Source organism: Eutrigla gurnardus, assembly GCF_963514095.1.
Source record: "Eutrigla gurnardus genome assembly, chromosome: 24".
Lineage (NCBI taxonomy): Eukaryota > Metazoa > Chordata > Actinopteri > Perciformes > Triglidae > Eutrigla > Eutrigla gurnardus.
Window position 1 is genome coordinate 1,648,321 of NC_139935.1, and position 18,595 is coordinate 1,666,915.

The window sequence follows — 18,595 nt, forward strand, 5'->3', positions numbered from 1 at the left end:
ATGAGTGCTGTTTTAGGAGCCACGCGAGGGGAATGAAACCAGCAGGGCTCTCTGCTGAATCAATCTGGGAGAAGAGAGGAGGAGGGGAGGCATGTCCAGCGGAGACGAGTTGCCCAATTTGTCCTGAGCAGATGTGCTGCAGGGAGGGAAAGGGAAGCAAAGGGTGGAGAGACTCCCGGAGGTTTGCATGAGGAGGGAGACGGTTTGTTGGGGTGAATCCCGTCTCTGTCCTGCTGCCCTCGTTACCATGGTGTTTGTTCAGTGACAGAAGGGATGATCATGTTTTATGTCGGACCAGATGTGTGTCTTAAATGTTAACTCGTCTGTAGTTTAACCTGTCTATATGTCAGGCCCGCCGACGGGCCGCTTTGCACTAGTTTTCCCATTCATTCTGTTTACTCGCATATTATTTTTATGTGTCTGAGTCATATTACACATCACTTGAAAGCTACGAGTCTCGCGAATCGAAAAAGTACGCCGTTTTATGCTCACGGAAAACACATCAAAAGCAAACACAGCATGTGTGCAAGGAGTGCACAGAAAAATAACAACAACATGACAGGAGTTCCCTACCTTTCGAGCTGTCTCGAAGTCCAGAAAGAACATGTTGCATGCTAATCCTTATATCCAGAGAACGGTAAGAGTCCAACGAACAAAAGTAGCTACTTCGTTTAGTCCCACGAGCACGCGATCTCTGGTAGTCATCCATAACACGCCATGTGTTGACGTTGTGAGTTTCTGAACAAAAGATTGTTTATAGCTGTTTATCGCTAGTTATCGCTCTTCGATGACGGACTTTGCTAACTCCGTGTAGCGCTACTTCCTGGCGACAAAACAAGCCCCCTTCCACGATCCTGCGATCCGGATTGGCTGAAAAATCTGTCCATCAAGAGAGCCAGTGCGTCACTGCCTCTCGGCTGACCAACCACGAGAATCCCCAGGCAGAGAGCCAATAGGCAGAGGAGTACATTTTTTGACTGACGGGTCTTATAGCCAATGAGCTTACGATTCCAGCGGTATGTTACATGAGGGGAGGGGGCTTGAGGCTGAGAGCGCAGCAGCTCAGAAAGGTCAGACTGTGACCTGCAGATATGATAGTTATGCAGCGTCTCATTACAGAAGGCTGTTATGTAAAGAAACATTAAAAAAATGTTGGTTTTATTAGTAGTAGTTGTAGAACTGGTGAAATAAACAACAAAAAAAGTAGAATTATATACCTAAAAATACCCATAATCTCATTTGGAACACTTTGTTCCAGATGCAGCTCCGTCTGACATTGCCCTACAACACTGCACTTGCAAAGCTCATTTTTGGGTGTCTTTTTATCTACTTTCTACCAGTTGTTGGTCAGGCTTGTGGCTGTGGCTTCATTCAACTTTTAGGCCTATCTATAACAGCCACAGCGAACTTGTTTCATTCAAAAAGAAAAATAATTTAGGCGAGGCAAAAAAAATGCATGTTTGAGCTGCAGTAACTCAGTGTCAGTAACACTTAGAGTATATCTGACACCTGCAGAAGAAAATTCAAAGGGTTATCTTTCAGGAATGCTCAGCTTTGTGCCTGTAGTCATAAGGGTTCAAAAACAGTAACCATTTTACTTTGGGTATGTCGTTTTCAGCCTTTTCTTCAAAAATAGGACGGCAAAGCAAGAGGTTTTTAAGTCACAGATGAATCCCTCCGTCCGAGGCTGTTTTCTGTAAAGCAGATCTGTAACTGGCCAGCAGCTCATTTCCCCATATTTACTCCGTCTCTCTTCCCGCGTTCGATAAACCAGAGCGAGGGCACTCAAACCAGCCGATTGTGGCTTCACACAGTATTAATGAGCAATCAATGAGCCGTAATCGGAGCCGCTCCTCCGTCGGCGTTGTGGTCTGAGGGAGCGAACCCAGACGCCTCCGCTTCTACAGCAGCATGCCGCTGTCAATACTCGCCATGAGGAAGTGTGTGAGACACTTCTATGCACACACACACCCCAGATACGAGCCCTGTGATATGTTGTGTTGACAATAATTCATCTTATGTGTGAGGAGTGCAGCATGAGAAGTGTAAATGTGGTCTACGGAGGCCCGTGAGGGTCGAGAGGACTTCATTGTTTTTCTCTCTCTTTCAGGTTGCCAATCAGGTTGTGCAGGCGCTTCTCACTCAGAAGGTGTGTTTCCTCGTTAAAATCACGCATCACACTGTTAATGATGCGCTTTTCTACAACATGTAACGAGTTGCTCTCCTCCAGGATCTGAGGGAAGAATGTCTGAAGCTGCGAACTCGAGTGTTCGACCTGGAGCAGCAGAATCGGGCTCTGGGGATCCTGTTCCAGCAGCGGATCAAGCCCGCCTCGGATCTGCTGCTGCAGGTACGCTGCCCACTCAGACCCACCACGCTGACCCATATCTACACACATCTGTACACCTGCAGCTCTGAACGAAGCTTTAGAAACTGTGATTCAGTTGGCTTGGACTCACTGGAAACTAGAAACACTGTTTATTCTTTAGAGTAAGAAAAACTTTCTGATTTGAAGCAAATATGAAGGAAGTTAGCTCCTTAAAGCAAAGTTCTCTTGTAGTTTAATATGAGGCTGCAGAATTAATAATGTACATTACACTTTAAGAAGAACTTCTACAAAGGAAAACTAAATCAGAATAAAATATGCAGGTTTATGCCTCCTATGCAGTTCTGTCTCTGAGGAATGTTTGCAGCACTACAACTGTAATCTCCTTCTTTCTTCACATACAACAAATAAACGATTTTTTTAGTATCACAACCACCACTATACATATTTATTATATATTTATATTCATACATATTCTCTATAAAGCCCACATTCTCTTATTTGGAGTGGTTGTTGTAAATTGTCTCATCTTCTTGGTCAATTGGAAAACAACAATTTAGTAAAAAATCTCTGTTTGCAGTTTTCAAGCTGTGAAGACGAGACAGAGACGAAGCTGCCACTTTACGCTTCCCTCGTCTGTTGTCAAAGGTTCAATAGGGTCAGTTTGCAAAGTAGGAATTCACGTAATTGTGTAAAATCGTGTCTCGAGGCTGCTCGCTGTCGATATGAAAACGGCAAGCTGCCAAAGAGAGAGAGAGGAGCGGGAAACGGAGCTGTCAGAGGAGAGAGAGGGGAGATAAGGAGGGAGGGAGGGAGTCAGACGAGAGTCGAGGTGGAGGAGAAACAGAGCAGAATGAGGAGGGAGGACAGATATCGTGGCTCTGGGTGTAAAACTGGTCGTTATTGGACAAAGTACAATAAAAAAGGCCGGAGGAGGGATATTGATGATATCACCGTGGCGACCGCGAGGCCGGAGATGAGAATGAAGGCCGTGAATCAGCTGAGAAGAAACAAATGAGACGATACATCAGCTGGTTTTGGCGTTGACTTCCCTCAGCTGTGCCGTTTTTAAACCCATCGTCATGTGTGGGAGAGCTGTTAAAACATCGATATTAATCACCTCAGGATAGAATTCAGAAATATTCTATATCTGTAAGCCAGTAGCACACACGATACGAATACAACTTTCATGGAAATACGTTTTTCTGCATGAAAAAAGATGACAAATGAGATCAGAATTTGCCTTGGTGGTCAGAGTGCATGATATTTTATAAGAATGAACAATTAAGCAAAGAACTGCAGACAAGAACATGCATTCAAAAAGTAAATTACATTAAAAATAACCCTAAATGAAAAAAGACACTCTATATATGCAGCCATATCTGTGAGCTGATAACATGAGATACGTGTTTCCATCATTTCTAATTGATTAATAATGAGCTTTAATTGTCTTGATGCTAAGCTACGCTAGCCGACTCATTGTCCGTGTCGATGTAATGAGTAAGAGGAGTTTATCAAGCCTCAGCCATAAAACCTCCGTGATGGTCCTTCAGAGACCAAACCTCCACTCTTGTGTAATTACACATCTCATCCCACGGACTGAGGCCTCCTCGCTAAGTTTCTAATAAATATGTGAAAATAACGAGGGTCAGTTTTCATTCTTCTCCCTGGTGGAGCCTCCAGCAGACAGAGACTTAATCACCCACACGAGTGTTGGCTTTCCCGTCCGGCTCCCGACCTTTTTGCTTATCAGTAATTAAACGTCCTCGGTTCCCGAGGGCATCTTGCCTTTCTCTGATAACCAACCGTAATGCTTTTTAATGGGGAGCTGCACCCGTCGTGCACCTTCGCCCGCCTTCACTTCAATTGGTTTTGATTCCAAAAGAAAGAAAAATGCCACGTATTCATTTCAGGGAAAAAAAACTCTCACATTCAGTTTGAAGACAGCAATAATGTGTGTTTTGTATTTGTGAGCCGAGGGGAAATAACCGGGTGTGCAGTCGCGTCCATTTATGCCGCCAATCAAAAGTGACGGGCGACTGAGAGACGGCGCTGTGTGTGTTGCTGAGGTAACTCAGGACCCCCAAGGACTCGCCAGGACCGCCATCACCTCATCACCTCTCCATCAAACTACCACATAACAGTTTCTGTGCAAAGAAACACATTTAAACCAGAAAGAAAAGGCTTTCATGGATTCCCATGATAGAATTTGCAGAGACGAGGATTTGGAGCCAAAACCCCCAAAAAGAATAAAAGTAGAATCCTCTTGCTTTTTATAAAAGAGTTTCTAAAAGGCAACATTTCCATGAGTCCGACTTTGATCTCGACCTTGAACCTGAAAGTCCCCCCCCCCCGACCCTGTGACACTATTGACTGAATGCTTGATGAGGATGCTGAGGAGGTGAAATCCAGCACCCTATGATAAGATCAGAGGCTGCAGTGACACCTCAGCCCTCCCTGAGAAACCCCGACAGTTAAATGCCTCTCCACTAAATCAAACCAGCTTTTAAACAACAAGCTGTTTGATGTTTTTATTCAGCCCAAAAATACTGTAGAACCTGTATAGCTGGAAGCCGGCATCGACAACCGTTGCTATGGTGAAAAATCATATCCACACACACATACACCAAAACAATGTTTTCCTTTTGGATGTCTGGAAGTTGAAGAGGAGAGCCGGGACGGTTAGTGTTGTTGTGTTTTTGGCCACAGGCGAAGAGATGCTGCTTGTTTGGTCTTAAGAGACAAAAAAGGAAAGCGTAATGATGTGCTTTCACTGTGAGCTGTTTTCTCTTTCACAACACAGAAGAAGTCGATACCAACTGTCAGTCGCAGTTTTATGGAATGCAATAACATTGGAGATGGGCAGTTTGGATTTGGAAATGGTTATGGTGTTGATAGAAAAATGTGAGCAGTTGATTTTCAAGGCTCTGTCTCCATTTGCAGAAGGTGACTTTAAATGTAATAACATTTTCTATATACATATATTATTCTGCTGCAGGTGCACAGCAGGAGAAATGCTTTTAATTTTAATGGTAAAAACTAAGAATATCAGAGGGTAGAAATACACACACACACACATACATACATATAGTCCCTGAGTGAGCATTAGTTTTACCCTTGGCAGGACATGCAGTGTAAGATCAAGTGTTTTGTTCTGGCGTATTTCCAGTTCAAGTTAATTTGAGCAAAGGGAACCCGGTGTAATTAAGTTCTGAGATTAATACACGGAAATGTATTTGGTTTTGTATCCGTCCCTCTTAAGCACAAGACTTAAATAACAGAAGAGAGACTGCCGACCAGCATATGAATAAAAAAAATCAAAGGAATCCCTCGCTCCCTGATGCAATTATTTCTTCTTCAAGTTGTTTTTTTTTCTTCCGGTCGATGACATTAATGACTTTGAGCGTATGAATCAGGGCTCTGCATGGCGCCAGCGGAGGGAATCTGATGGGCAACACTGCATGGCTCTGTGATGATGTTGATGACTACTTATTTATTTTTACTGACGTTTATGACTTGATATACTATAAGGGATGTTTAAAAGTTTAATTAAATATTGAATCAACAGTAAAAAAGCCGACTTTTAGCTTGTGCGTAGTGTGAATAGAACAATCCTACCATCCTGCAGTTTGTTTTCTTGAATCCCTGAGATTCACTCTGGCGTGTCCTTTGCTGCCTTTCAGAAACTCCACTCTCGGATCATGGATCTATCAGCGGCAGATTTGCTCCTGGAGCCGGAGAGAAGCAAAGCCTTCCTGCTTTCCAGGAACACAGACTCTCCCTCCTGTGTAAGCTTATTTTATTTATTTATTTGATTTTGGTTCAGTCGTATGAATCATCCAGGTAGCATATCCGCGACCTCCTCAAGAAATCAATGCAAGATATTAAAATACAGAGCTAACTATGTGAAGCCGTGACCCTCCTCTGCTCTCTGCAGTATCACTCGGCACTAAGAGGAATAAATCCTTGTCATATTACCAGAAAACCATCGATTGACTCGCTGTCAGTAAAAATGACTCCATAGGACACTGTGGAACATCATCGTCTTATTTATTATGCATTAAGGCCTGAAAATGAGTTCCTTTACCCTTTTACCCCTCTGAAAATGCAACCTGAGAAACTCTCACTTTATTATGTCTTATCCTGTATCCAAGAATAAAATCATATATTTGCACGGCCAAATTCTCCACAGTGAGATTCTAATTGGAGAAACATCTGCTGATTTTTATGAATTAAAATTGAGTGCATTCCCATAGCATTTTAAGAAACGTTCCCCAAGTATTTGATCGGCCTGTCAGGACCAAAATTAACAGAAAGATAGCAATTAGATATGCAACACTGCCCGACGCCTTGCACGTCAAATACGCTCACATTAAGTTGTGTTAATGTTTGTTCTCTTTTCTAAATCTCTAAAAGGAGGCTCAGTTGAACGGAAAGGCAGGTCTCCCCGTGACCAAGTGTCTGAGCCAGCTGAGTCTGACGGTGCCAGCGCCGGTATATCCACGCAGCAGCTGCAGCAGCAGTGAGTTGTCCCTGTCGAGTGCATGCAGCGAGTTCTCCAGCGGCTCCTACACCTGGAACGATGGACGCTCCTGTGGGAAAATGGTAAGCACTGACACAGTAGCTTGCCTTGATGATGATGATGATGATGATTGTTCATAATGTTGACCCACTCTTTTTTTGCCCCGTAGTCATCTCTAACGTGGGAGAAGAGGCTGAGTTTGGGTTCGTCAGCCCCGAGTAATATCTGCGCCGCCCTGGAGGAGCAGCCGCCCACGAGGCGCAAGGAGAGCAACATCCTGGAGGGGCTGAGGAAGCTCCAGAGGAGGAAGCACAGGAGCGCCTCGGCTTCAGCCAAGGTCTCCAAGTCGGCGGACAAAGACTGCATGAACTCCAACGAGGGCATCTACTCCCTGGGGATCAAGGGTGCCGGCAAAGGCGTGTCCAAGCCTACCCATGTGGGAAGACCTTCAGCCGTCGGGGGCAGGAAGTTCTCTTATGAGTCCGATGATGCTGATGATGAATTGGCACAATCCAGTCGGGGAGATGACATCCCCACCAAGGACAGCTGGTTTTACTGTAAGAGGCTCTCCCGCAGCATTTCGGACAGTCTGTGTAGCTGGGAGGGTCTACAGGACAGTGGAGGTGGAGGTGACGGGGGCTCAGGTCCTCTGGCTACCAAGCAACCATCTGATTGTGACTCTAAAGAGCGTCCTGAGAGACTCATGAGCTTCATTAACAGTTTTCTCCCTGAGGGAGGGCATCGGACATCAGCTTTTTCTAAACCATCCTCACTGCACTTCCACCCTTCTGACCCGGAGGGTCCTAATCACATCTCCGACCTGGACGATCCAGAGGATCTGAACTCTGAGTCGAGCGACATCCGAATGTCCTTGTGCCAGCCATCGGCGCAGGCAGAGAGGGACTCCAAGAGGGTGTCAAGAGATGCTGCCAAGCTGCTTGTACAGCAATGCTTGCGAAGAGAGCAGGGACGCACCCAGTCTGCAGACGGGAGGCCCAGACCTTTCAGTCTACTTAAGGAGCCCAAAGGGGCAACGTGTACTCAGTCTGAGGAAAGCATTTTGGCAATATTTGATGCAGAAGGAGAGCCTATTGAACTTTGTGCTCAGAAGCTCACAGCAGCTGCTGGGCCGCGAAATGACATTCAGAGTAGCAAGGCTGTTGCTGATTACACAGAACTGGTGCCCCGAGAGAGGCCGACGAGGCAAAAATCAGCAAATGCAAGAAACTACACTGTTCTTGAGTCTCCAGAGAAGCCATCTGAATATCAAATGAGGTCTAGCAAAACGAGCAATAGCAGGGAAGCCAGTGCAGAGAGGCTATCGATGCAGCTGACGCCACAGAGGAAACTCATCAAACCACTGAGCAGCCGACCTAATAAAGGCCATTCCATCCCTCCCGCTAACGACTCTGCTGCTCTCAAGTCCGGTGGTTCAAAGATACCTGGTCGTAACAAACCTTTAGGATCCCCGCTGAGATTGTCCAAGGGTTCTTCCACTGAACCAAGTAACAGTGTAAACTCAGGACCCTCCAGTCAGGAGAAATCCCCCTCCTCTCCTGCAGTTAAAATGTCCAGGTTCATCAAGTCACCAGGAACCTGCTCACAGAGCCCAAAGGCGGTAAACGGCAAACTCCCCAGCAGGACCGAATGGAGTAAAGGCCCCTCCCCCAGTTCCCCACAACTCTCAAGGAGACACCTGGAGTATGCTGACAATGTTGAACAGCCAACCAGAGACAAACACTGTGAAACCAGCAAAAATAAACTCAGGTCCCCTTCTCCTCCCCCTCCCCCGGGCCGCACCACCTCCTTACTGATCAGACCAAATTATGAAGGGTCGCCTCAAGCACATAAAACATGGGTGGCTCAAACCTCCACACCAACCACTGTGAGGGGCCCTCCCCCAAGTTACCACACCTCACTTGTACCAAATATGCAAACTACGCTACCCATCAAGGATAAAGACTGTTTAGACTTGGATGCAGGCTACGGGACTGCACTTGCACCTCAGAAACTGGTTGAAAAAACCAGTCAGCACCTTCAAAAGTCCCCTGCCATGACTCAGACACCTACTAAAGGCACTTCCAAGCGGATGACCACGAAAGACTACCTCCCTTCTGCAAACTCAGGGTGTGCTCCAGAAACTGAAAATGCACCTAAAAGCTCAAAGAATGTCCCTCCTCCCTACAGTGCCCTCAGAGGGTCCTCACTTCAGAACTCATTTGCAAGTAAAAGAGGATCAACTCACGAAAATGTCCAGCAGACAGTTCAGAAGCCTTCTATTAGTTTACCTATATCACTTCAGGACACCCCTCAAGGTAAAACAGAACCACAGAATTGTAAAGCTGTTGTCAGCCCTCCAAGCTCGGTCATTACTTCCCCCAACACACCGGAAAAAGCCTCAAAGACTCGCATCCCAATGGGGTTTAAAGCATTTTTAAAATCTCCCCCCAGCCATAAAAATAGTCCATCTGTACCAGGCAAGCAAGAGAAGGATCATATCAACTTGGTCTCCAAGGAAACTGTGACGTCAAATGCCTCTACCCAGTGTGACGGCTTGCAGCCGGTGTACAGTATTGTCTCACCACCCAAAATGTCCGTTATAGAGGTGAAAGCAGAGGTCCAGTGTGGGTTACTGGAAGACCAAGTGCATGCTGCTGTGTTGCCAGAGGAGGAGGAGGTTTGCGACAAAGGGAAAAGGAGTAGTCAACTTTTCTCTCGATCCATATCTGTAACAACCAAACCTCATCTGAAGCCGGCAATGGGGATGAACGGGGCCAAAGCTCGCAGCCACAGTTTCAGCACCAACTACATTGAGAAACCCAACATCAATGTTCTGGATGGACCAGGAAAAATAAGAACTCAGATCATCACCAACTCGGGTGAAAGGGGGAACTCTTTGTCGAGGCAGAGTTCCTTGGAGGTACCGAGTGTTGGGTTAGTGGAAAGCCCTGTCCATTGCCCGAGGACTAGGCTGAGCCACTATGGAGGCATGACAGGGTCAAACAGTCACAACCTCCTCCCCGAGAGAACTAAATCAGGCTCAAAAGGTGAAGGGTCACAGGGCACCGTGAAGGGGGATGCGATCGCCTCGCCTTCTCACAAGGAGGTGCGCAGCTTACCCATCAGCGATAGGATTGGTTTGAACATTCGTAAGCCATCAAAAGTCGCCTCTCATCCACAGTTTCATCCTCCCTCCTCTTGTGTCTATAGCTCAGAAAACACAGTGCGAGAGACAGGAGGCATAGCAGCCACTGCTAATGAGCCAGACTTTAGTAGGGAAGTCAAAACCCAGACAGACTCTCCAGATACGGAGGAGAAAAAGATCAGCCCAACCGCCTGCACCATCGAAGAGAAAGTCATGATGGGAATCGAGCAGAACTTGCAGAAATGTCAAGAACAGGAGAAAGTTGCTGCCAGCGAGACCAAACAGAAAACGGGCCCCTCTTTGGCAAACTGGTTCGGCCTCCGTAAAAGCAAACTTCCAGCCCTGAGCGGCAAGAAGGTGGACAACCCCAAGGCGAAGGATGAGAAGAAAGAGTCGAAGATCGGATCGGCGCTTGTGAGCAAACAGATGAGGTCTGACAAGAAGAAGGAGAAGAAGAAAAACGATAACCAGCAGAGAGACAGTCAGGAGGTGCAGAATCTGTCCGAGATGAACAACAAGCTGAGCTCCATCATGGACCACTGCAACAACCAGATGGGTCAGATTGCCAGTCAGATCCAGAGTACGACGGCGTTGATTGGCAAAGACCAGTTTGTGAAGGAGCTTCTTGGCAGGTTGGTGAAACATCATCTTTGTTCTCCAGAAAATCCCCGAGTCACAGAGACTCCTCACGGTTGTCAAGTGAATCGACACTCTAAAACAAATTGCTTGTTCCTTCAAATCAAACATAAGCCATTGCTGCATTAAACCTGCGTGTTGGGAGAAACTGATAAATAAACAGCAGGTGTCTGTTGGAATTATGATTCCTCTACTGTGAGTGTAAGCAGTCCTCACATCCAGACACGCAGTCAGCACACTCCAGTTAAAGCATCTGTAAGCCAGGAAAGCTCCACATTTCGTAGTCGTCACTTCTTTGATTTGACACTTGGAATCACGGCTGACAGATTTCTATCAGGAGTTACTGCAATCACTTGGAAGGGAGCATTTCACAGAGGTTGTTGAACACAAGACAGCACTTCTGTGAGCATGTGATTCATCAGCAGGCTCACTTTTCCACCTGGGGAGTTGAAATGAGTGAAATAATAGATGAAATGTTATTTTCTTGCAGGACTGCTGTGAAGGGCAACGGCGTGGCTGCATCGCCGCCTGGGATCTCCACGCCCAGGAGCGAAGTGAAGGGAGATATGGAGATCTGTCCAGATACCGCTGTAAGTCCGCAACAGACTTTATTATATCTCATGTGTGTATTCTAGATCTGCTTGTTTGTGATTGTGTTTGAACAGACTCGGTACACACACATACATGCATATTCCCCAAGGTTTCTCTACAATATACATGTTCACAAACACCGCAGCGCCGCCTCTTCATCCCCCAAGGCTCGCTATCGATTCACTTTGTGCTTCGCCTCCATTCATTGCCTACTTTTCAGCATCCAGCCAGGCTGATGTTGTTGTCTCCATACGGCTGAAGGTTTTTAAAACACGAGACAGCCACGTACGTGTAATACAACCTGAAATTAGACGTCTCTCAGCGGCCTTGTTCTTTAAATCATATCAGTGCTCTCAAAATTATGACCTTGTGGGTTTATTCCGTTTTTATCTGTCAGCTGAGTGCCTGAGAGAACATGAAAAAAGCAATAGAGAAAGAAAATATAAGGAATGGAGGGAGAGCGTGACACAAAGAGAGTCTGGTTACATAATGCAGGACATTTAATCCAGATGATGTGGACGTTTGATAACGTGGAGGAGCCCGTTATCGCAGGCACTCAATTTGACAAAAGGGCCTTAATGCCATCCTCCGAGCTTCCTCTATCTGCTCCCCACAGAAATACAACAAAGGAGGGACACGTTATGACCTACAAGCTGCTTCTCTTGCACCGCCCCAAAGCCACTTCAAAAATAGCCCAATTAAAGTGAGGCAGGATCAGGTGCACAGGCCTATTGATCTGGTGGTGGTAGGAGTGGGGGAAAAATAACAACAACAAAACAATCAAATAAATATTATATTTTGTGTGTTTTATATTTAAATATCTAAATAAAATCATCATAGTGATCCAAACATCCTGTGAATCCAATATTTGTAATGATTGCCAATTTGTTTGACCAGATAGCACCAAGCAATAAGGGTTAGGTTCAGGTTTAGAGGGTTAGGTGTAGAGAGTTAGGTTTAGGGTTAGAGGGTTGGGGTTTGTTAATTCAGGTTTTGATTTTATTTTATTTTTGATCTGGTGCATGTAGGAGTGGAATCTTGAGTACAACTGCCTTACTTCTTTTTGAACAGAACTTACACAATGCCAGAAACTCAAAATTCATAAATTATATGAATCTGATGCTACTTTAACTGATTCTCTTCTGCAAATGTCCCCAGAGGAAGCTTTATAAATGGATGTATGTAAGATAATGTCATAGCATCTATAATATACATATATATATACTATATACCTTACTCTATCTTAGCTGCAGTTTGAAGTTTGGGTCACCAACAGCACTGTTTCTTAATATTCTAGACCCTTTTAATGACTCAGAAGATCAACCTGAGAGCTGAGAATGAGGAGGGACGCATCCCCGACACAGCTTGTCAAGATCACATGATCGGTAAGCTGACATTTTACCAAGAGATGCTAAACTGAGTGATTATGTGCCAAACAACATGACTTTTGTTTTTGTTTTTTGCTTTGCCCTGAGCTGATTTTCTTACGTAACGTTGCGTAGCAAATGTTAATCCAATGTTGACAGTACGGTGGTCTCCTGGGTGCAAGTCCTGTGTAGTTTTTTACCATAGAGTCGCCATGGCGACGGAGCTGCCGATCTCCTCCTCTTTACCAACTTTGCTCTCGCTCCTTTCACTCGGCCGGATGTCCGTGTCGTCTGTTTTTGGCCACATGTTTGCGAGTGTTTACATCAGCCGGTACAGTTTGGAGAAGCTGTCACCGGCCGTCACAAATGAACCATGAAAGAGATTGATGAGAAAACATGAAAGAAATATTCTTGTGTGTGAAAATGAGCTCACGATGTGTCACTACGCCAGAAAATGAAATGCTTAATTGTCTCTGAACACGCTGGCTTCTTATATTCTGCCAGCTAAGCACTTGCAGACAATATGAACTAAATACTTCATAAAGGTTTCCGCTGTGGCTGATCGTTGCTCCACGGTGTTGCTTTAATGCCACATATCTGCAGCGTGCAGCGTTCACGGGGCCGAACGCCGGCCAAACGCATCAATCATGTGACTCGTTTACATCCAGCAGCTGGTTTATGATGCAAGCAGCTTGTGCAAAACCCAAGTTATGAATGTGAAGTTGACTTTCCACTGGTCTCTCATGGTGTATAGCAGAAGTTCCCTTGAGGCAGTATTTTCTCCTGTAAAGGGACAATAAATAACATTTTGACTGGCCCCGTAGCACAGAGTGAGCCTAATATATCTGCAGGGGTTGGACAGCATCGTTGATCAATACCAATGATTCAGCAATTATTTCCAAGCATGCTGATGCTTCTGGTTTTCAAACTTACTTTCTGCTGTTTTGGGAAGCACACGGGGCTAAAAGAAACCCGAGATAATACAAAGCACCATTCTTCAGCCCAAAAAAAGGCATTAGTGTTACATTTTGCAGCACATCTTGCTACTTCTCTTTATTGTGGAAATCGACTTTACAATTATTGTGAATTATCATGGCATTTTCCTGCGATTGCTGACACAGAAATATCTCCCCCATAAGGTTACAGTTACTTTTGACACCTCCTCATTACATAAAGCCCATTCTGCACTTCAGACCCTGGAGGTTGTATACAGAAGTGATAGGGCGCCCATGAAAAACTACATTACGTCCAGTTGTTGTTGCCTCAGGGTAGAATTACTGTGGACCTTGTTATGGTTTGGTTACAGGGAGCATTTTCAACTGCCAGGCTTGGCATTCAATTATACCGCTGTGTAATCGATGGCTGCCTCCACCTTTCTCTTTCTTGCACAAACACATAAGCACATGTGTATTCTTTGCTTTTATGTCAACTACATGAAACAAATATCCTCAGGTGACTCCTAGCAGATATTCTTACCTTACACAGAGAACAGACTGTTGTTGCTGATGGAGCTCAGTCAAGACTGCTGACAGTCAGAATCGGGGTGCTACAGGGATCTATGCACGGTCCACTGTTGTTATACAACATAATTAATCCTAATGACTACTTGAATGTACTTTTTTGCTGATGATACCATTTCATATGCCATCTTATTTCTGCCGTTGATGCTTTCCGATTATCACTCCTAAAGCTCTTTATAATGTAATCATGATATCAAAGAGTTTTCGGTCAATATGTCGAGAGACTGCGCTGATGTCTGCGGAAGATCCATCAGTCGGAGATATTATGCACGGCAACCCTTTGACTTTTACAAATTCTTTCTCAGCAAAAAGTTGCAAACAACACACAATTAGCGGATGTAGAATACAAAGTTTACGAGGTCCCGGGCTGATCGGAACGGCCGTCCATCTGTTCCAGCCCGAGTCGAGGCTCCGCAAAACTGTGCCTTCCTAACGACATCCATCTGTTGCTGCTTCCTGTCATTTCTCCTGATTACCACCCAGCATGCACTCTGATGAATCAGAGGAACGTGTCCTCGAGCTGCAGCTCAACCCTGTGTTTTGTTCAGGATCGTTGGCAGCAGGGGCTTTTATTGTGTGTCGTATCGTATCTACTGTTGTAGCTGAAGTTTAAATATGATTTTACATGCTGTCTTTTCTCTTTCCTCCTGCCGTTCATGTGTTACTGGTCCTGCTGCAGACGCCCTCTTTACTCACAACCCTTTCCGCTGCATGTGAATCCTTATCCTCATCCGCTTATCTTCCTCCGTCGTCGTTCCCGTGCTCCTCCCAGACGTCACACTCCTCTCCCTGTCACTTTAGGCTCCGGCTGTCAGATGAGAACCCTGGACAGCGGGATCGGCACCTTCCCCCTCCCCGACTCCGTCACCCGAGCCAGCGCTCGCCACATCCCCAAATCTGAGTCCAGCCCCGACGGGGTGACCGCCGGCTCCTCCGACCTCACTAGGGATCCTCCCTCCTCTCACCCAGACCCCTCACAGCCTGACGTGAAAGTGCCTTCCCTCCCAAAAACCCGCCCGCATGCCCCGACCAGCATGGGTCACTCCCAGTCCGACCCCAGTGTGACCGGCAGCAGCAACGACCCCCAGAGCCGCCTGCCCAAGTTAGCGTCTTCAGGTGAGTCAGGAGCCTCTTTTCATTGAGGGTTTCTCTGTCCGTTGGTTATTTATCTGGCACCACATGACAAACTTTGTTTCTGATTTTCTCTGTCAAAATAAATTGAAAGGCACGTCTATAAAAGCAGCTAATATTATGCTCGATGGCCAAGCGCCAAGCCTTGAAAGCCTCGGCTTGTACCTTTCAGGACGTAAGTGCAATATGGATGTCTCTGTCCTTAATGTGAACACATTTACCTTCAGAGACACTCAAGGGTGCCAGACCAGCAGACACCAGGACGTAGTCGGCTTTATTAAACTCTGATTAAAAGGAGCAGCGTGTTGGTTCAGCTGATTATGAAGCTAACGCTGACGTCCGTGTCCTTATAGAACCTGAACGCATCCTCGTCCCGGGGACACTAAATCAGAGAAGCGTTGTCAACATAAAGCACCTTGTGGCTCTGTGATGCACCAGAGAAAGGTGGTGGGTGGGATGCAACCGGATGATTAAAGCTACAAAAACATACGGGGATCAGCGGTTTAATGCTGCCAGGACATGAGGCTGCATCTATTTCACCCGTCGTCAAACTTAGTTTGTACATTTTTATCTCATGTTCTATGTCCCTTTATCTTTTCTGTCATCACTAGAAAGGAGCCGAGTCCACCCCTGGTTTCTTGCCTCCTAACAGGCGAGAGGACTTTTATGATGCCGATGTGTCTCAATATTATCAGAGACATTTAAATTGTCCGTCCGTCCTAGGGAGCAATGGGCAGAGTGATAATAAGGCAGTGCTTTCTTGTCCGGGCCCATCAGCTGCCAGGAGCCCTGGTGGGGGAGAATGGCCGGGCGGACACCATTAATGTTTGACTGCATTCTGCATATGTGCAGAAACGAGGATGTTTATGTAGCTGGATGGGTTTCATCAGTCGGATTTCAATTGATGTTTTCCTCTCCCCGGAAATATATATATATATATATATATATATATATATATGAATGCAAAACAGTTCCTGAACGTCCCGTGACTCTTTTTTCTCTTTTGACTTACAGAAGCAATCATGACAAAGAGGCTGAGTCTTTGTCCTCCGCGGTGCAACGTCTCCGCCGAGGACAAAGCAAAGGAGACACCGAGGAAGATGAAAGTCCAGGACCATGACATGCCCGGCGTACGTCATCTACATTCACATACATGCAATACATGTAATATGAAAATGTTCAGAAGTTCAAAGAAAACCCAGAACACTGTTATTTGACAACCTATATTCTTATATACATATATATATACAGGAAAGAGCGCTGCAAGTGTGCACGTACTCGGGGAGCAGCAGCGACACCGAGACCGAACCCGAGGGACCTGGAAGCCTACCACACAGGACCCTGATCCACAGACCCACAAAGCCGGACTCAGGTCTGGTTGGAACGGTTACTCACCAAATGATTTCTGACGTTCCTTAAGTGGACTTCCCCCTCATAACGTACTCCTCCGTCCACAGTGGACCCGAACGAGGAGACCCTGAAGAGAAGCAGCGTGGAGACATCCTTGTCCATCATGGACTACTACCAACACAACATGTACTCCCATCTGCAGGACAGCAGGAGGATCTCCCAGTACAACCTGCTGCACCAGGACTCGGCGCTGGACGGCAGAGCGGGAGACAGACTCAGTGTGAGTATCAAACACCGCTAATGGGCTTTTATTCATAAGATGCTTTACAGGCACGACGCCGACGCCTAGCAAGCAATTTATTGGACGTTATAGCCTCATTGTCATGCAATATATTCACGTTTTTATTTCCCAGATAATGTCATGCGTACCTGTGTTAAATAGAATAATGAAGACATTCCTGCATGTCAGAGACTTTGACAGACTTTTGTCCGGAGCGTCTCGTTGAGTTGCAATGTCAACTTTACCTTCAAAATCCGTCCTGAGGCAACAAACTGCCTAAACTCCCAGGTCTACCCTTGGATTGTTTGGAGATCTTCATAGAAGAAGCCACCTAATTGCTTTCGATCGCCTCACTCTCTGGTGTCAGCAGGCATTTGCCGTTTAGTATTTAACGCTGCTGAATGACAAATGAGGACCAGAGACCATGAAATGGCCTCCAGCCGGTCCGGGAACGGCCAAACTCTCCTCTTACACTGCTGCAGCCCCGACACCCACCCTGACACAAAAATCCATATCCTGAAAAAATACAAGTTCATGTATGAGAGGGGAAGAGAGTGTTTTTTCTTCCTGCCCTTTGGTGTCATCAGATATATGGTTGTACCGCATTTACACCCATACATTAGAATAATTATGGAGGTGGAATACGCTCACTGCTTCAGCTTTAATTTGCACCATTATATATTAGAATTATGTTTTATGGACCTGTAGCAAAGGCAGCGTCCACACATGTAAATGAATGCTTATATTTTACCGTTATTTTTTATTATCTGCAGGAATATGACACTGCATGGTGAAGGGATAGTAAACAGCAAGTGTCCTTGACTCTCCCATCCGAAACCTCCCCGAGCAAAAGGAGAATTTCAATCAGGCAGTTTACAACAGCACGAGGCTCCGTTTACCGAGGCAGAGTTCACGGGAAGCGAGAGACTCGCTCAAAAAGAGCGTTTTGAGGCCCAGTGGACAGGAAGTTGGATGTGTGACCAGGATGTAGTACGACGCATCAGTACATAGTTTTCAATTATATTCATTATGTGTTTGACATCCAAATAAAGCCAAGGCGGGAGTGCCTGCAGAGCATCATTCTCCCTGCTGGCCACCAGGGGGCGACTCCTCTCTGGTTGTGTAGAAGTCTATGAGAAAATGGTCCTACTTCTCTCTGCTGGCCACCAGGGGGCGACTCCTCTCTGGTTGTGTAGAAGTCTATGAGAAAATGGTCCTACTTCTCTCTGCTGGCCACCAGGGGGCGACTCCTCTCTGGTTGTATAGAAGTCTATGAGAAAATGGTCCTACTTCTCTCTGCTGGCCACCAGGGGGCGACTCCTCTCTGGTTGTGTAGAAGTCTATGAGAAAATGGTCCTACTTCTCTCTGCTGGCCACCAGGGGGCGACTCCTCTCTGGTTGTGTAGAAGTCTATGAGAAAATGGTCCTACTTCTCTCTGCTGGCCACCAGGGGGCGACTCCTCTCTGGTTGTGTAGAAGTCTATGAGAAAATGGTCCTACTTCTCTCTGCTGGCCACCAGGGGGTGACTCCTCTCTGGTTGTATAGAAGTCTATGAGAAAATGGTCCTACTTCTCTCTGCTGGCCACCAGGGGGCGACTCCTCTCTGGTTGTGTAGAAGTCTATGAGAAAATGGTCCTACTTCTCTCTGCTGGCCACCAGGGGGCGACTCCTCTCTGGTTGTATAGAAGTCTATGAGAAAATGGTCCTACTTCTCTCTCGACGAGAC

General features: G+C 46.1%; 1 protein-coding gene across 6 annotated transcripts in view; it reads left to right on the plus strand.

Moving 5' to 3' along the window:
* Positions 1–18,595, plus strand: part of LOC311010133 (nck-associated protein 5-like) — a 98,758-nt gene that overhangs the window by 75,685 nt on the left and 4,478 nt on the right. For 5 of the 6 annotated variants that reach the window (XM_084004659.1, XM_084004660.1, XM_084004658.1 and 2 more), the window contains 11 exons: positions 2,111–2,149; positions 2,231–2,350; positions 6,010–6,114; positions 6,743–6,931; positions 7,018–10,625; positions 11,120–11,219; positions 12,518–12,605; positions 14,909–15,223; positions 16,253–16,368; positions 16,490–16,610; positions 16,696–16,868. In XM_084004659.1, coding sequence (XP_083860785.1) covers positions 2,111–2,149; positions 2,231–2,350; positions 6,010–6,114; positions 6,743–6,931; positions 7,018–10,625; positions 11,120–11,219; positions 12,518–12,605; positions 14,909–15,223; positions 16,253–16,368; positions 16,490–16,610; positions 16,696–16,868 — 4,974 coding nt within the window. Of the gene's footprint in view, positions 1–2,110; positions 2,150–2,230; positions 2,351–6,009; positions 6,115–6,742; positions 6,932–7,017; positions 10,626–11,119; positions 11,220–12,517; positions 12,606–14,786; positions 15,224–16,252; positions 16,369–16,489; positions 16,611–16,695; positions 16,869–18,595 lie in introns of those variants that run through there. The other variant, XM_084004663.1, reaches the window with a different exon arrangement.